The sequence below is a fragment of the Lithobates pipiens genome, unplaced genomic scaffold, assembly GCF_037356315.1.
Source record: "Lithobates pipiens isolate NorthernLeopardFrog02 unplaced genomic scaffold, aLitPip1_a1.2 Scaffold_8, whole genome shotgun sequence".
NCBI classification, from domain to species: domain Eukaryota; kingdom Metazoa; phylum Chordata; class Amphibia; order Anura; family Ranidae; genus Lithobates; species Lithobates pipiens.
In genome coordinates, this window is record NW_027507903.1 from 346,078,175 (window position 1) to 346,097,904 (window position 19,730).

The 19,730-nt window shown below is 45.5% G+C and overlaps 1 protein-coding gene across 1 annotated transcript in view; it reads right to left on the reverse strand.

Moving 5' to 3' along the window:
• Positions 1-19,730, reverse strand: part of RAD50 (RAD50 double strand break repair protein) — a 471,242-nt gene that overhangs the window by 439,082 nt on the left and 12,430 nt on the right. The window contains exon 2 of the mRNA XM_077473261.1: positions 17,972-18,186. Coding sequence (XP_077329387.1) covers positions 17,972-18,100 — 129 coding nt within the window. The 5' untranslated portion in view covers positions 18,101-18,186. The remainder of the gene's footprint in view (positions 1-17,971; positions 18,187-19,730) is intronic.

Here is a 19,730-nt window from a genome sequence, read left to right on the forward strand (position 1 = left end):
AAATTGGGTATAGTGTAGCATGACTGAGCAATTGTCATTCAAAGCATGAGCGCACTGAAAGCTGAATATTTGTAATATGTCGTTTTAAAATAATGCACAATTATTGTGTCTAGCGTTTTATATTTTGACCAACATTTGTAATAGTACGGGCTTAGGCCTCTACAGCATGCATGAGGTTGTGTGCAGGCAGCCTATGTAAGTAAATGCAGAAACATTGGCTGTATGGAGACAGCCACGTGCACTCATTTGACAGGCATGCAGGGGCAGGTGCAAAGCCCCAAAAGCAGACAATGGGGTTTATTTACTAAAGGCAAATCCACTTTGCACTGCAAGTGCACTTGAAAGTAAAGTCGCTGTAGATCTGAGGGGGACATGCAAGGAAAAAAAAAAAAAAAACACAACGGCATTTTAGCTTGCACATGATTGGATGATAAAATCAGCAGAGCTTCCCCTCATTTTAGATATACCCCTTAGATTTACAGCGACTGCACTTCCAAGTGCACTTGCAGTACAAAGTGGATTTACCTTTTGTAAATAAACCCCAATGTGTGTTTGGTACTGTGAATCCCCTCCTGCACACATGCCAAAAAAAGGATGTGCAGATCTTTCTGTACAGCTGCCGTATCTGCATTCACATAGGCTGCCTGCACAAAGCTCCAGGCAGCTCCATCACAAACAAATGCGTCAATCACATTTTATTGGTCTTGGCGCCCATGAAAATGAGGCCTTATATACAAAATCATGTTTCCTACAGTCCCCTCTTTCAAAATATATAAACTGTGTGCCTGACATTACTAGGTAAAGAAGTCTGTGATGTTTTTATTACTGCATGTTAAAAAATAATTATAGTGAAGCAAATCAATTTGGGATGTAACCTCTGTGAAAGAAGTTGCAAAATTGAACTGCGAACTTTGTGTTATTGCTCAGGCGTAGCTGTTTCAGACACATGTCTCCATTTCCTCTAGGAGATTCCCTGGGTTGCATCACTGCTACTGTTTACTAGCCTACAGGCACACAAAAGGATTATGTCATTGCTGTGTCATGCACTCTGCAGATGTGCAGTTGGAATTTTTAGAGGGATTTTTTGGTAATTGCCTTTTGTTTTGGTAAGAATGTGTAATCCATTACAGTCTAATAAACAAGAAATGAAGAGCCTACTTTATTTTAAGTAATGGTAATCCTAAAAGGTGTTTATGCAATGTTCGGGTGGCACAGTGGTGTAGTGGGTAGCACTCTCGCCTAGCAGTAAAAGGGGTCATTGGTTCGTGTCCCAACCACAACACTACCTGCTTGAAGTTTGCATGTTTTCCCTGTCCCTGCATGGGTTTCCTCCGGGTACTCCGATTTCCTCGCTCCATCCAAAGACATGCAGGTAGGTTAATTGGCTTCTGTCCAAAATTGGCCCTAGTATATGAATGGGGACCTTGGATTGTGGGCTCCTTGAGGGTAGGGAGCGATGTGAGTGTGCAATGTACAGAGAGGGACAATTGTAGACACTCACTCAGGTTGAACTGGATGGACTGGTGTCCTTATTCAACTTTACCAACTATGAAATGTTGGTCACCCCAAAAAGTCCAATTATAGTTATGGCCAATTCAAACTTTCCCCTTCTACAGGCGTGTACTGCATATGTTGTGAAGTGGTTAGGTATGTTTGGGTGCCATTTCAAATGATTGGCACTGCAATGCACCACACCTAATTTTCTGTGTTACCCCCCATTGCTGTGGTAAACTGCGCATTTCCACAATGCCTACAGTGTGTGTAACTAGGCCCCAGAATATGTTAAAGCAGCGTTCCCTCGTATAAAAAAAAAAAAAAAAAAAAAAAAAAAAAAATTTAAAGTCAGCAGCTATAAAAAGTGTAACTGCTGACTTTTAATAAAATCGGACACTCGCCTGTCCCACGGTCCAGCGATGAGAGCGTACGAAGCCTGCTCTCCTCCCCTTCCTCTCCACTGCACCACAATTCTTACTGTGGGCACCTGGCTGTGGCTCCACAGCCGGGAAATCACTGTGCATGCGCGAGACGTGCTGCGAATGGCGGGGCAATCTTCTGGAACCTGGAAAGATTGGAGGAAGGGAGGGGGGAGAGGTGAACTTCCTTCCGGTGCCGCAGAGCCCCGGGAGGAAGTGAAAGCTGGGTGCCTCTAAAAACAGGGTATTCACTCACCCCCCCCCCCCCCCCAGAAAAATGACAGGGGTCACCTTCACTTAAAGCGGAAGTTCCATTTTTGAGTGGAACTCTGCTTTAAATATAAAAAAATTTACAGGCCCTGCTTATTTACTAGGCAAGGTCGCCTAGTAAATCCCTTCGGGCTTGCACGTTGTCCATTGGAGAATGCGGGCATTTCCCATACTGCACTTATATATATTGTTTGTTTTTATTGGATAATGTAGCATATGAAGCATATGATACTCTCGTGGCTGTCGTTTTATTTGATGTACTTTTATGTTTAACCTTTCATTTCATACAGCTTATATATTTAAAATACGCATACAACAGGTTTATCCCGTATTTACATTCCAGCAATAAAATAGTTTATTCCAACAACAATAAAACCTGGAAGGCTACCATACTTCCTTACAAATAATAATAATAAAAAAAAAAAAAAAGAGAGAATACTTTATCCCTTATTACAGATTTCCTTTGTATATCACAATTAAATTTCTCTCATATCACATTTCTGGATATTTATAAGACAAAGCGTATCTGGGGTCTTGCACGCTTCTTCAGAATATGAAAGTTCACAAAGTATTCTTATAGTTCCATGGTATAAATATTGATTAAAAAAAGACATTTGGTGCAACTCAAAATCACTGTAGTCTACATATGTAACTAGGCTTTGCCTCACTCTGCAAGACATGCATTTGCCATATCGGGCAGCACTGTGGTGGATGGTCACAGATCTTTGCTTTAAATTATTTGTTACCCCAGCATTTTATATTCCTGATATGTGCCTGCTGTACCACCATGTCCTTGTAAGAAAAAGGATTGTTTTCTGTGCATTTCTTCCTTTGTTTGAAGTCCCTGGTGTTTGTCAGAACCTCTGATTTTCAATTAAAAATTGACAGCACTAATCAGGAGAGTACAGTGTGGTCAGTTCTCTAGCTATGCTGGGAACTGCGCCTATTCTCCTAAGATCAGACTTGTCCTGACACCCCGAAATTCAATGGGAAGATCAGTATACTGCCGCTTCTCCTCGACCCAGCTCTTATGCAGTGGAGAACAGAGGAAATGTGATCACACACACACACACACATACATATATATATATATATATATATATATATATATATATATATATATATATATATATATATATATATATATATATATATATATATATATATATATATATATATATATATATATATACACATATACACACACATACATACATACATACATACATACATACATACATACATACATACATATATATATATATATATATATACACACACATACACACACACACACACACACACACATATATATATAAAAAGGGGGGGGGGTATTTATAAAAGTTTTTTTATAGCTACACAAGGCCCTCACCCATCTCCATGACACTGCAGGGCGAAGGCAACGTCAAAATGTTACCTCCGCCCACGGCCATTTTTTTTTACGTGTTTTTCAAGAAAGGCCTTGCATATTACTGCATACCACATCTATGCCAACAGTGTGGCTTTGTAGTACAAGAGTCAAAGTGCTCATCTGTCCTGCCTGCAGTCCAGACCTTTCACCAACTGAAAGTATTTGGTGAATCATGAAAGGAAAATAACAACAAAGAAGACCCAGGACTGCTGAGCAGTTAGAATCCTATATCAGGCAAGAATGGGACAACGATCCTCTTCCAAAACACCAGTAACTCCTCTCCTCAGTTCCCAGATATTTACAGCATGTTGTTAAAAGATGAGAGGATGCTATATTGTGGTAAACATGGCCCTGTCTCAACTTTTGAGACTTGTCACTGTCATGAGTATCAAAAATATCTTTTTTTTTCTTTTAGTAATGGAATGTGTCCAATATAGGTATTTAGCATGGCATAAATATTTTTTTTAATGATTTCATGATATACACATTTATTATCCCGAAAATAATGAGCCAAACCGTGCATCTTTCTTGAATAAATGCACCTCCAAATCTTTTTGCCAATACTATACCTTTACATGCCAAAGCACTGGAATTTTGTATTGTTAAACACCTAATAGCACTTAGGTCTAATATAACTAACCCATAATTAAAGCAGACCTCCACCCTAAAGTGGAAGTTCCGCTCATCTGAACAATCCTCGGGGGGGGGGGGGGGGGGGTGCAGATGTATGACCTGTATAATCCAGGAATCTGCATCCACTTCCGGGAATAGCTAGCCGCAGAAGTACCACCCCCCAACCAGCCCCCTACCCGTTGTGTTCTGGGAAACACACAGTTCCCAGGACACAACGGGAACCAGTGAAGACTCGAGCATGCGCAGTAGGGGACCGGGCAGTGAAGTCACATTACTTCACTTCCCGAATCCCTGACAGAGGATGGCGGCGGGGGCAGCCGAGAGAAGAGAGAGAAGAGTGATTGTTCGTCATCTGCTGTCGACATCGTTGGACCCTGGAACAGGTAAGTGTTCATATATTAAAAGTCAGCAGCAGCAGTATTTGTTTTTTTAAGGTGGCACTCTTCTTTAAATCTGTGATTCAGTAACTCTGTATTTTACAGAATTTAACACAAAAGTACATCATTGTAAATAGATTGTTTCACGCATTTACAGAATACATTTTGAAACTAGAGGTTTGTTGTTGCTCAAGCTTCACAGCAACTGTAGGTTGTCTGTAGAGCAGAAACAAACTGGAATTTGCTTTGGAGCGCAAGCAAGTTGGAAGTTGCTTAATCCTCTTTAGTGGTGACAAAGAATGGAGGTCTGACAGACAATGCTGTAAGTAATATGGTTTAAGTGACACATTTTACAATCTAGGGTTTGTTTAATTACAATTGCAGAAAACAACTACAATGACTACTATGCACCTAAAAATGACAGTAACACAGGAGTAATGCAAGTAGCTAAAACCATCTGAATGTAACTACCGTATTTATCGGCGTATAACGCACACTTTTTCCCCCTTAAAATCGGGGGAAAGTCGTGGGTGCGTGTTATACGCCGATCCCCACTGTCTGTGAGGCTAAAATACCGAGCGGCGCCGAAGAAGACCGAGCGGCGCCGAAGAAGACCGAGCGGCGCCGAAGAAGACCGAGCCGTCTGCTCGGCTACGCTCGTAGTCCCGCCTCCCTGCTGTTTCTGGAGCGAGCGCTGCCAAAAAAGACCGAGCAGACTCTACTGTGTACTCGGCTCGGCTTGTAGTCCAGCCCATACTGGGCGGGACTGCGAGCCGAGCCAAGCCGAATACACAGTAGAGTCGGCTCGGTTTTTTTCGGCAGCGCTGGCTCCAGAAAGAGCAGGGAGGCGGGACTACGAGCGGAGCCGAGCAGACGGCTCGGTCTTCTTCGGTGCCGGGATATTTAAACATTGGGAAAGGCTGCAAACGGCGCTGGGCGAGCTGGAAAGGACACTGGCAAGCTGCAAATGACACTCTGCAAGGCTGCAAACAGCGGTGGGCAAGCTGCAAATGACACTGATCATTCTGCAATGATGGACAAGGCTGCAGATGCACACTGATAAGGCTGCATTGAAGGGCATTTAAATGTAATTTTTTTTTCCCTTAAACTTCCCTCCTAAAACTTTTTTCCTTAACCACTTGCCGCCCGCCCTATAACAAATAGACGGTGGCAAAGTGGTTGCATAATCCTGACCGGACGTCATATGACGTGATCAGGATTATGAGCCGCTGCGCACCCCCGGGGGCGCGCATCGCGGCGATCGTTGTTGCGGGGTGTCAGTCTGACACCCGGCAACTACGATCTCGGTAAAGAGTCTCCAACGGAGACTCTTTACCACGTGATCAGCCATGTGCAATCACGGCTGATCACAGTGTAAATAGGAAAAGTCGGCTCACTCGCGTCTGTCAGACGCGAGTAGAGGAGAGCCGATCGGCTGCTCCTCTGACAGGGGGGGGGTCTGTGCTGATCGATTATCTGCACAGCCCCCCCCCCCCCCCCCCCGAGGATGCCCACACTGGACCACCAGGGACGCCACCAGACCACCAGGGATGCCCAGGACAAGGTACGCCACCCTAGACCACCAGGGATTCCAGTCAGTGCCCACAATGGATGCCAATCAGTGCCCACAATGGGCATCACTGATTGGCATGCATTATTGATTGGCACTGATTGGCATCCATTAGTACAATATATTATAATACAATGTCGCCTATCAGTTCCCATCTGTGCCGCCTATCAGTGCCCATCCATGCCGACCTGTGCCGACTAACCCATGCCCACCTGTGCCGACTCACCCATGCCCACCCATGCCAATCCGTGCCAGCTATCAGTGCCAATTTGTGCCACATATCAGTGCCCATCAGTGCCACATATCGGTGTCCATCAATGCCACCTCATCGGTGCCACCTCATTGGTGCCCATCAGTGCCGCCTTATCATTGCCCATCAGTGTAACCCCATCAGTGAAGGAGAAAACTTACTTATTTGAAAAGTTTTGAAACAAAAAAAAAACTTTTTTTCAAAATTTTCGGTATTTTTTTTATTTGTTTAGTAAAAAATTAAAACCGCAGAGGTGATCAAATACCACCAAAAGAAAGCTCTATTTGTGGGGAAAAAAATGATAAAAATTTCATTTGGGTACAATGTAGCATGGCCACGCAATTGTCATTCAAAGTGCGACAGCGCTGAAAGCTCAAAATTGGTCTGGGCAGGGGGGCGTGACCGGAAGTTGAAGTGGATGATCGCTTCCTAGGAGAGCTCCGCGCCGGCCTAACTTTATCTGCTGCCATCCGTGCTCCAGGCTTTACCGACGGACCTTTTCACTATCCATCCGGGTCGCTGTAGCTGCCCGCTATCGATTGAGGACTTTTTGGCGTTAACCCGGGTCGCCTACGAGCTCCGGGTTCGTCCGGAGGCTGCGGACAGTGCAAGTGGCGCTTCGCCGCCATTTTGCGGCCTACCTCTGCTCCCGTGCATCCGGACTTCCCTACTTCATCCGGCGAAGGGCCGTTCGCCCATCACTCACACAGGGAGGCATCCCCTTCAGAGACCCGGAGGCCGTGACTGGTGGGAGCCAAACGCCTGGTGGATCGGGGCCTAGTGATCCGGAGTGTTAGCCGGCGGCCATCTTGGTACACCCGGAGCAGCCCGCAACACTCCCTCCCCGCATCTGGAGCCTAGTTCTGCCTCCTGAGTAACACCCCTGCTCAGACTCACTCCCATGGATAAGGTGAGGCATCCCCGGACCTTGTGTGTGCCATCTCAGCCCTTCCCGCAATAACCAGTCCACACGTGGCTCGGATTGACGGCGAGCGCCATCTTGGGGCCCACAGTGACTTTCCTGACGCCGCATCTCACCACTATCTGGGCAATATCGCAGGAGTTCACCTTCAGTACTGGTGGTGAGCAGCACCCCTGGCCTGGGATGTCGTTACACTTTCCCCTGGAATCGCAGTGAGTACGGCATGGCCCCCCCCCCCCCGTTAGCTGCTTCCTGGCTCTCTGACCCCCCCCTGAACGTTCAGCCCGGGGAGTGCTCCCCTCCACCTGGCACATTGGGTCCGGTAGCTTTCCTGTTTCAGCATCAGTCTGTGGGACAACACACCCCAGCAAACCCACAGATAGACAACTGACACTAATCTTGCTACCCTTGCCTCATTGCACCCCCCCTTACTGAAGCAGCATACGCAGCTAGTTACAATATGGACGTTTGAGGCTCCAGATTAGCTCCGTCCGGGACTTCAGCCTATCCCTGAGGTACATTAACCCCACGTTTCACCCTCTTTTTTTATATCACCTCTTAACCCGCAGAACCTTGGTGCATGCCGGCGAAGAAAAAGAAGGCACGGAGCACCGCTCAAAAGACCCTCACACAGTATCTTCTCCGCTCTCAGGAACAATCTAGTATGGAGCGTGAGGGGGCAGTTGGGGGGGGGGTCTCTCCCCTGATCCTGCCACCCCACCGCGCTCACCGGGTCCAACCTCACCCGCTCCTTTGGCGAACAGGGGGAGCCCTAGTATCCTCTCAAAGGCAGATCTGGAGGACAGTCTGGAATACATGTACAACAGATTGGTGTCCAAGTTTCAATCGGAACTAAAAAAAGACTTCACATGCACTTTCACAGGAGATCTCTGCTCTGGGCGCGAGGACTGAGAGGCTAGAGACTAAACATGATGAGTTGGCAATAGCTCATAATGACCTTAGCAGAGAACATGAGGCCCTGTCCTCCACGGTCCAGCTACTGCAGTCTCAGATAGAAGACCTTGATAACAGAAACAGGCGCAATAATCTGCGCATCCGAGGAATTCCTGAGTCCGAATCTGAGCTCATCCCGGCGGTGATTAGGTTGTTTAAATCCTTGCTTCCTGACCATGAAGCCAACATGTTCAAATGTGATCGGATACATAGGGCCCTACGTCCCAAACCCCCGGAGGACAAGCCCCCCAGAGATGTCATCCTCTGCATGAAAGACTTTCTGGTCAAGGAGGAAATATTGAGAGCAGCCCGCAACAAACAGAGGATAACTCTCGACGACAAAGTAATCCAAATTTTTCCAGATATCGCCCCGGCGACTTTGGAGAGGAGAAGAAACTTGAAGGAGATAACCACTGTCTTGCAATCAGCCCGCATCAGATACCGATGGGGATTTCCGTTTCGTCTGGTGATCCCTCATAATGGCACGACTTACTCTGCTACCTCTGTCCTGGAGGGTAAGGAAATCCTGGTGAAGCTTGGCCTTTTGGAGGCCTCTATGATTCGCAGACTGCCCTCCACTCCCAGAGCTACGCCTATTTGGCAAACACCCCCGACCAGAAGGGACAGGCGTAGGATCAGATATGGTGCTGAGGATCGGGTGGAAGATAGCCCTCGCTGACGATACTTTTCTCTGCTTCATCTTGATGTTCTGACTGCGGTTAGCTTTGATTCCCAGTGGACATACATAATGTGCTCCTGTTTACAGTTTCGAGGGTAGAGTTTGTTTGTGTTTTTTTTTTTTTTTTCCTCTTTTCTCCGCTCGCTCCGCCCCTCCATTTTTTTTTGGGGGGGGGGGTGGGGTGAGAGGGAGTGGGGGTATATGTTTTCCATGGTATGCTACCCAGCCCACTGGTAATTTACAAGTCCCTAGGAGCTGTATTATGGCTCCCCTTTCCAGTGGTTGGTTGCTTCTCTGGTGGGTGCCCCTTACCATTGCGCAACCCTACTGGCCGCGAGACCTAGTAGTCTCGGTATCCGACGTTTATTTTGGTGTGGATATTTTTTCCCACACGCTACCACATTTAGCATTAATGTTGTTTCCCAGTCCTAGGTTAGATTCTGGGCTTTTTTTTTCAAATGTTAATCTTCTTGCTCTATGTTTTTCGATTTTCTCCCAAATAGGTCGATCATTTTTCATGTCCTATGTTCCTTTAGCAACTCAGGTTCCTTTTATACTCAAGATCAGTGTTCTCATGCCACTCTTGGTGTTATTGTACGGTACCTTATTTTCCGGTTGTCTTGGTGACGATATGAGGGTCCCCCTGTTTATCTTGTACTTGTTGGACGAGTATTCCTTGAAAGTTTCCCCCTCCCCCCCACCACCAGATGTGATCTCTCAACTACAGTTGTGATTTCTCATTTACCATGGCAATAACATGCATTTCACATAATGTTAAAGGGATTTAACTCACCCTCCAAACGGCGCAAAGCCTTTACCTTTTATAAAAGACTTGGAGCTAAAATCCTTCTACTCCAAGAAACCCATTTCTCCCGCTCCTCCCATCCCAAATTTTTCAATAAAGATTTTCCTCAGGCCTTTTACTCGCTCCACTCGTCCAAGACCAGGGGTGCCGCCATACTCCTCCACTCTTACCTCCCGATGGAGGTTAAGCATATATTCAGAGACCCCGAAAGTAGATATGTTATTGTTAAGGGCATTGTCCATAACAGGGAACTTACCATTGCCAGTATTTACGCACCCAATGAGGGCTCAGCTACCTTCTTTGGGATATTTTTCGAGAAATTGGCACAATACCACTCCCCCCATATGGTCATAGGTGGCGATCTTAATTCGGTAGCCAACGCCACTCTAGATCACTCGTCGACTTCGATCGCTTCTAGAGCTTTCCCGAAATCTCTCGAGAGGCCTGCGGGACCTGCAACTCACTGACACCTGGAGGGCGCACAACATAGGCTGCAGGGAGTACACTTTCTTTTCCCACCCGCATAATAGTTATGCAAGGTTAGACTACATATACTCCACCCCAATTATACTTGCTAACTCTTTGGAGGCCTCCATTCACCCCTGTGTATGGTCAGACCATCAGGCTATCTCCTTTACTACGGGATTTATTAAACTCGCCCCCACGCCCCATTCCTGGAGATTGAATGAGTCCCTTCTCTCTGATGTAGGGGTGGAATCCCAGGTGGCAGTCTCTGGAGGAGTATTTTTCCCTGAATGCTCACCCAGATATGCAGCCCTCGACTCTCTGGATGGCACATAAAGCCGTCATTAGAGGGAGACTTATCAGTATTTCTGCTGCCCGTAACAAATCCAATAGACTTAGGATAGTTGAATTAACCAGAGACCTAGATCAATTATATAAAAACTCGTCCTTGTTACACTTGGACTCTACCAGGCGTTCCATAGACCAGAAGCGCCTGGAACTAGACTCCTTGTTGTCATCCAAGGTTGAGAAGACACTACGCTGGGCCAAGGCTCGCAGTTTGTTGTTCAACAACTCTGCATCGACTTTGTTTGCTAGGAAGTTGTCTAACTCACTTTGCCCGCCTCATGTATACCGGCTGTCTAATAGAGACGGTTTTATATCTTCACATCCCAAAGAAGTTCTCAAGATTTTTGAGCAATTCTATTCCAAAAGTCCCCTCACACTCTTCCCTCTCCCATAGACCTGTCCTGGTTACGCGACATCCCCCTTCCAACAATCTCCCCCTCACAATTGGATGTACTGAATGCCCCCATCACGGTCCCAGAAATCTTAGGGGTCCTCAAGTCATTAAAAATGGGTTCTGCCCCGGGTCCGGATGGCTTTTCGGCTCTTTATTACAAAAAATATTCCATGATCTTAGCCCCTAGAATGATGCACCTTTTCAACTCAATTTTGTTAGGCGATAGCTTCCCGGAGGAAATGCTGTTGGCTAACATGTCACTGATCCCTAAACCCAACAAGAATCATAATTTACCTCAAAATTTTAGGCCGATCTCGGTTATAAATAAGGATATCAAAATATTTAGTAGAATTTTAGCTGACAGACTGGCAAAATGTATCCCCTCCCTGATTTCCCCCTTCCAATCTGGGTTTATTCCACATCGCTTTATCACAGACAACATCCGCCTAGCCTCAAACGTTATTCAGGATGCCAACCTGTTCTCCCGTAAGCTCCTCCTGTTGAGCCTAGATATACAGAAGGCGTTTCACAGTGTTACATGGAACTACCTAGACACACTTCTGCCACTCATGGGCTTTCATGGCAGTTTTCTGGTGGGATTCCAAGCCCTCTACAATAATCCTAGGACCCGCATTAAGTTGCCTGGCTGTAGCTCCGAATTCTTCCCAATAGGTAGAGGCACTAGACAGGGGTGTCCCCTTTCCCCTTTAATCTTTGCTTTAGCCCTAGAGCCCCTCGCGATTGCCCTCCTGAGACATCCTGATATTACTGGTTACACTAAGGGTAAAGAAATGTACAAATTTTGTATGTATGCTGATGATGTTTTGATGTTTATAACAAACCCTCATGTCTCCCTTCCCAACCTTTTTCTGACACTGTCTCACTTTGCGAAAGTCTCTGGTCTTTCCATTAATGTTTCCAAATCTGTAGCTCTCCCTATAGGCTTTGCTCCCAATGACTTGGCCCTTATTAAACAAAATTACTCCTTTACTTGGGCTGCCTCCCACATTCCCTACTTGGGAGTGGGACTGCCCGGGAATTTCCGTGACCTCTTTGGGGTCAATTATCCCCCACTGATTAGCAAACTTAAAAACACCTTAAAAGGCTGGCTCTCTTTACGTATTCACTTTATAGGAAGAATCACAGCGCTCAAAATGGTCATCCTCCCCAGGCTATTGTATCTATTTCGCTCTCTACCGGTTAAGCTCTCCAAGTTTTTTCTCTTTAACCTTCAATCCCATTTCAACAGATTTATTTGGAATAATAGATCTCCCAGGTTTGCTAGGGGGGTTCTGTACAGATCTATGAAAAATGGAGGTCTGGGGGTTCCTCAAATTTGGTTGTATTATCTTACCTGCAGATTTACTCAACAGGCACAGTGGTCGATCCCTAATTCTAGAGTCCCTTGGGTGAGGTTTGAGAGTGACTCGATAACTCCATTTTATCTCCCTGGCCTTATGTGGTCGACTCATCGTCCTCACTCGACTTTAACTACTCTTAATACTATAGTGGCGGACAGTCTCCTGCTGTGGCACCGCTTCAAACACAAGTACGACCTCACCCTGGGTTGCTCTATGGGGGCCTCCTTCCTGGGTGATCCTAGGTTCCCCCCAGCTTATCTCCATCCTGAATCTTTTGGTGTATGGGTTCAATGTAAGCTTACTCAATTGAAGGACTTTGTGACGGGCTCTGGCTTTGTTCCTTTTTCGACACTGCAGACCCAGCACCAACTCCTGGATTTTGAACGTTTTAGATACCTACAAATCCGCCACTTCTTTCTCTCCCGTTATGGGCTCCGGTCCCAGACCCAACTCACTATCTTTGAAGACTTATGTTTTAACTTCCCACGCCAAAAAGGCCTGATCTCCCTGATATACAGGGCTCTGGAAGGACATACAGTGTGTCAGCCTCTACGGTATAGATCACGTTGGGAGGAGGAGTTGGCTCTGGAGACCGGAGTGGTGGATTGGGAGGAGGGTTGGAATAACATGCGCAAATGCACCAGATCCCTAACAATTAGAGAGACAGCCATCAAAGTTCTCACCAGATGGTACTACACTCTGGTACGTTTGCGCCAGATTTATCCCCATACATCCCCTAACTGTTTTAGAGGATGCAATCACCCGGGCACCTTTGTTCACATCTTTTGGGATTGTAGTTTAATTCGCCCAGTCTGGCAGGAGGTCTTAAGGCTGATGGACGGGTTCGCGGGCCGAGCATTGTCCCTCTCTTATCACCACTGCCTTCTCTTCCAGACCCCCTCTGACACTCCAAAACACTTTGTACGGCTAGTGCACTCTATATGTGTCGCTGTGCTATGGACTATAGCACTTCACTGGAAATTCCTGTCGATACCTTTAGCACAGGTTCTCTCACGTATTGACCAAGTGATGCTGTCTGAAAAGATCTTCCACACTCTGCAGGACACGACGCGCATATATGACCTTAAGTGGAACCCATGGTTCCTATTCCGCTTGCTAAAGTGATCGCACCTTGGGTTTTTCATATTCCTTCTCTTTTCTGTCTGCATTTCTTCCTCTTTTTCTTTTTTTTTTCTCTCTATTCTCTTTCCCCTCTCTCTCATGATAGGATCTTTCCTATGTATTCTGGTTATGTAGGTCAGCACATTGAACGTTTTATTTCCTCTCTTTTTCGCGACCTGTTGTTGGATGTAAGACCCATACTGAAATTTATAATCTGCGGTTTGATCTGTGGAGTTCTGTCATTTGTTTATCACCTCCTTGTAATCCTGTCATCCAACTACTTATGCTATTTTTGACACATGATTCTTTTTGCTGACTTTGTATTTCTGTTAATCGCTTTAATAAAACTTTTTTGAAAACAAAAAAAATAAAATTGGTCTGGGCAGGAAGGTGTTTAAGTGCCTGGTATTGAAGTGGTTAAAATGCCCTCCTAAACTTAGGGTGAGTGTTATACACCGATGCGTGTTATACCCCGATAAATACGGTATGTCAAATAAATAAATAGGTTAAAATAAGTACAAATATACCTCTGTTTACTAAAGCTACCAGCAAAAGGATTGCAAATAGTTAACCTCCCCCTTGGGAGTTTTTTTCCCTCATTTCCTGTTCTGTCTCCAGGATAGGAAGTGAAGGTGGATCTCCCCAACATGCAACAGACAGCAAAAAGTAACCCAATAGGGGTCGCAACCCCTACCAACTTTATTCCAAATAAAACAAAAATTTGGTACAACATACAATTAACCAATTTAAAAAATAAGCACAAACTGAGGCCCGTCTACACCAGCATGAAAGATACATAACGCAAAGCAACAGTTAAAGCGGTAGTAAACCCGCACATTTTTTTTTTTTTTTTTTTTTTTAAACCTGCAAAGCAAAAGGCATAATGAGCAAGTATGCACCGCATACTAGCTCATTCTGAAATACTTACCTTAGAACGAGGCCCCGACATCTGGCCCGATCCACGCCGAGGGAGCCGACATGCTCCCTCTGCGTTCCTTCCAGGTATCGCGGCTCCGGCGCTGTGAGTGGCTGGAGCCGCGATATCGTCAGATTTCAGTCCGGCCGCTCGGCTGCTGCCGGATTTTGACGGCGAGAAACCCCTTGTGCGCATGCGCCGCTGCAGTCAGCGGCGCATACCGAGGGGAATATCTCCTAAACCGTACAGGTTTAGGAGATATTTTTTTTACCTACAGGTAAGCCTTATTATAGGCTTTCCTGTAGGTAAAAGTTAAAAATGTGGGTATACAACCACTTTAAAAATAAGACTTAATACATTTTAACAATTAAAGGATAAGTTGACATGGAACTTGTGTAACAAGACCACCGCTGCCCCCCGATCCCCGCTCTGAAAGCTAGCGGGGATTTTCTCCCCGCCCCACTAGCTGATACAATGTAAGGAAAACGTGGCCAAGTCACTCATTCACAGTCCTCTGTGAATTGAAAACTACAAGTCCAGATATCCTTTGCGACTGTCAGTTTGTAGTATTAAATTAACTACTACGGCGCTGTGGAGCACCGTGGTAGTTCATTAAGTCTTCTTGTCAGATTTTATCTGCTTGCCCATTTGAGGTGCAGGCACACAGATACAATTACTAGACTGCAGAACTGCATGGCACTAGCGGCCAGCAGATTACTGGTGCAATGCTTTAGAGCAGGCATCAATAAATAGTGAACCGCGGGCTGGATCCGTAACGAGCCCCTGTCCCATCCAGACCCACAGTTGCGCCTTTTAGGAACCATTTCTGTTACCCAGCTTCAGCCGCTGTGATTCTCTGCATGTCAGGATGCACGATAGTAATATCCTGAGTGCAGGAGGCACAGCTCTGCATTGGGGACGGGTAATAAGCTATGTGTGACTTCAGGAGACACAACTCTGAATTAATTAGACGGGAGCGAGAGCTGCCGGATGCTTTTCATATTAACCGGTAAGTGATTGGTGGCTAGGACCGCCCTTCATCCTAGCCAGCAACCACTTGCCGGTGTCTTGTCAAATAACGTCCTCCATCGGATAGTGTCCGCTGTGTACTGCGCATGCGCAGTACACAGCAACACAGATTCCGAAAATTGCCGAGGATGAACGGTGCCTGCGCCATGAGTCCAGGTTCTATCCCCACTATCCAAGTGGACATAGAGTAGGAATAAAAAAGAGCCGAGCGCAGCGAGGCCGAGCCCGAAGCGTGGCGAGCTAAGCTCGCCCGCGAGGGGCCCTCTAATATTCACAACCCTGTGTGCGCTTGGATGGTGGGGCTACCACCTCCACTCACGGCACAGGCGCCGTTCAGCTTCGGAGATTTTCCGAAGCTTTGTCTGCTCCGTACTGCGCATGCACAGTATGGTCCGGACACTATTTGATGGCCATACACTATACGGCAGAACACCGGTTAATATGAAATGCAGCCGGCAGCTCTTGCTCCCGTCCAATGCAAAGCTGTGTCTCCTGAAGTTAGCTTAGCAGCTTACTACCTGCCCCCAATACAGAGCTGTGCCTCCCGCACCCCGGGATATTACCATCATGCCTCCCGCCCTCCGCTCGGTCTAAGGTAGGTGAGTTAATGGCAGAGGATGGGGGGGGGGGTTGTGAGAGGAGGCAGTGGGGGGAGGCCTTGCTGGATATTCAGAGGGCAGAGTACACTAATGTGGAGGGGATTTGTGATGTGATGGGGCAGTGCTGTAGGGAGGAGTAATGTGAAGGGGGCCGTGTGTGTGTGTGTGTGTGTGTGTGTGGGGGGGGGGGGGGGGGGTGACGTGCAGGGGGGGTAGTGCATGTTAAGGGTGATATGGAGGGGGGTGGGGGCAGAGCACACTACTGTGTGTGAAGGGGGGCATGTGAAGTGAAGGAGTCTTTGCACAAAAGTGTGATTTGGACCTCTACTGGAAAAATATTTTACTAATCGGACCTCCATAAAATTTTATTCAATACCCCTGCTTTAGAGGCTGCAGAAAAAAAAATAATAAATGCACATTGTTTTACAAACCAAAAAAAATTGCATGTATTATTTTTTGTTAGATGAACTTTTCCTTTAACAAAAAAGATACAGAATAGATTAATTTAAACCAAAAACAATAAACAGAAAATGCCAGGTGTTCTCTAAATTGAAGCAATACCTTTTACCTAGTTTTATTTTAAGAAGCGGAGGGGGAATTCATGACAGAAAACCTGTCAACTGTAGGGGGCGCCTTCACCCCAACATAAATACATGCCATGGCTTGCATTATGGTAGCTGCGTTTCCTCTTAACACAGACAAGTCTGCTTGAGAAGAGAGTGGGGTGAAATTAGGAATGAGGTTTTCAACAAAATGCTGATACAGCTATTGTCGCTGGGGAGGCATTTGCTTAAAGGCTATAGTTTGGCTCTGCGTGAGAATGTGGCAGCTAATAGGACTGTATTGACAGCCAGTGTTGTGCAATACAGACTGAGCAAAGTTTGCATGTTGAGATTTTTCACACGCCACTAGCTCAGTCTGTCTCATGCATCACTGACTAACAACACAATCACATCTGCTACTACGTTCTCACGCAGTGCAGGTATTACCCAAATTATAGCGCCAGCGTTTTAGTGCCCACCTCCCCATCTGCAAAAGCTCTCAATTAGCCGGTCTCCAGAGTTTCATTTTTTTTCTTAAGTCGCCATGGCAAATGAGAATTGTCCAGGCCTTATGTACACCATCACTGAAAGTGCCACATGCATTCTTGTAAAGGAAGAAAGTTATTTTTTTTATCTTAAAGCAATCTGTGTGCAGCAGCTGCCCCCCCGCCCCTCCCCCCACTAATACTTACCTGAGCCTCATCTTTATCCAGCAATGTACACAAGTCCCTCAGCCATCCAGGACTCTTCCTCCGGATTGGCTGAGAGAGTAGCAACGCCATTGGCTCCCACTGTTGTCAAACTCAGTTAGCCAATCGGGAGAGAAGGGGTGGGGTCAGGCCGCAGCTCTGTGTCTGAATGGATACATAAGAGCTGTAGCTCAGGTTCCCACGTAGCAAGCTGCTTGTTATGGAGGCACTCAATGGGAGGGAGGGGCCAGGAGCTCCAGCGAGGGACACCATAAGAGAAGAATCCAGGCTGCTCTGTGCAAAACCAACTGCACAAGAGCAGGTAAGTATGTCTTTGTTTAAAAAAAAAAAAAAAATGGCAAGACTTTACAATCACTTTAATGTGTTTTATCACTATACATATCAGTTTTTATTCTTGTAGTCATATGCATTTGATCCACTGAAAACCCTTAAAGCAGTTGTAAGCCCTGCTTGTTAATTCTTACCTTGAGGTAAGCCTTTAATAAGACTTACCTCTAGGTAAAATAAATATCTCCTAAAACATGCACCGCTTAGGAAATATTTACCCTGCATGCAGCCCGCTCACTGAAATTTTTTCCCACTTGTAGCTACAAAACATGAAGCTAATGAAAATCTCCCCATTTATTCCGTAACAGACCAAAGGAAGCAAACAAGATATGCTCACTGTTAGAATTTAAATGCTAATCCATGAGACAACTTACAGTTTTCCCTGCTCCATTTGGTCCCACCAAAATTGTCAGCGGAGTAAAGAAAGTTATGACTTGCTTGTCCTTATCCTCTACTCCAAAGCTTCGCACGCCGAGTATGCTCATTTTCTCTATTTTTGACATCTTGAAGGTTTTTGCCCTTTTGTCCGATCAAGCAAAAAAAAAAAATGGCAGCTGCTCAAATCAATTATTTTTCTGACTGCAAAATCCTGAAACACAAAATTAAAACTACTCTCAGTTATACTTACACAGTAAAAGTATTAAACATTTTCCATTTGAGTCAACATAAAATATATTTGATCTAAACAAAGGGCTAAAGACTCATTCCACCTCCATATACCTGTGCCAGGCCAAACACCAGCAAGGGAGAAGAGTTGCCAGTTACAAGTTCCCCATACAGTACATTCCTATGAATTGGGCCATACTCAAAGAGAGAGCCATAGTACTTCCCAAACCAATGGAATGCAGTGCAAGTGGTGTACATGCACATTAGACACATTGCCTAGCTGGGAAGAGGCTTGGGGTTTATAAATACAAACTTTACCAGAGGAGAGGTGGATATGTACTTATTACCACAATACCAGCATATGTGATCGTCACAGAGATGTCTGGTTTTCTTGGCATTTTGGATTTATCCCCTCTGTCTTAACCACTTAAAGCGGTAGTAAAGCCGCAAAAGGCATAATGAGCTACTATGCACCGCATACTAGCTCATTATGAAATACTTACCTTCGAACGAGGCCCCGACATCTGGCCCGTTTCTTCACAGCGCCGGAGCCGCGATATTGTCACTCCCGCGCATGCGCGTGGGAGAGTTCATTCCGGCCGGCCGGCCACTGCCGGATTTTCAGGCCGAGAATCCCCTTGTGCGCATGCGCCGCTGCAGTCAGCGGCGCATACCGAGGGGAATATCTCCTAAACCGTACAGGTTTAGGAGATATTTTTTTTACCTACAGGTAAGCCTTATTATAGGCTTTCCTGTAGGTAAAAGTTAAAAAAATTGAGTATACAACCACTTTAAGGACCGGCCTCTGAGATGTGTTGTTTACAAGTTATAGTTTTTTTTTTTTTGCTAGAAAATTACTTAGAACCCCCAAACATTATACTTTTTTTTTTCTAACACCCTAGAGAATAAAATGGCGGTTGTTGCAATACTTTCTGTCACACCGTATTTGCGCAGCGGTCTTGCAACCGCACTTTTTTGGGAAAAAATATACTTTTTGAATTAAAAAAATAAGACAATAGTAAAGTTAGCCCAATTTTTCATATACTGTCAAAGATAATGTTATGCCAAGTAAATTGATACCAACATGTCATGATTCAAAATTGCGCCGCTCGTGGAATGGCGACAAATTTTACCCTTAAAAATCTCCATAGACAACGTTTACAATTTTTTACTGGCTGCATGTTTTGAGTTACAGAGGAGGTCTATGGCTATAATTATTGCACTCGCTCTACCGATCACGGCGATACTTCACATGTGTGGTTTGAACACAGTTTTCATATGTCGGCACTACTCACGTATGCGTTCTCTTTTGCACGCAAGCTCGGCGGGACAGGGGTGTGTTTAAAAAAAAAAAATATTTTTTTTTTTTTTCTTATTTTACCTTTTATTTTTACACGGTTAAAAAAAAAAAATCACTTTTATTCCTATTACAAGGAATGTAAGCATGCCTTGTAATAGAAAAAAAGCATGACAGAACCTCTTAAGAGCCCTTTAAGAGCTATGGGCGGAAGTGATGTTTTGACGTCT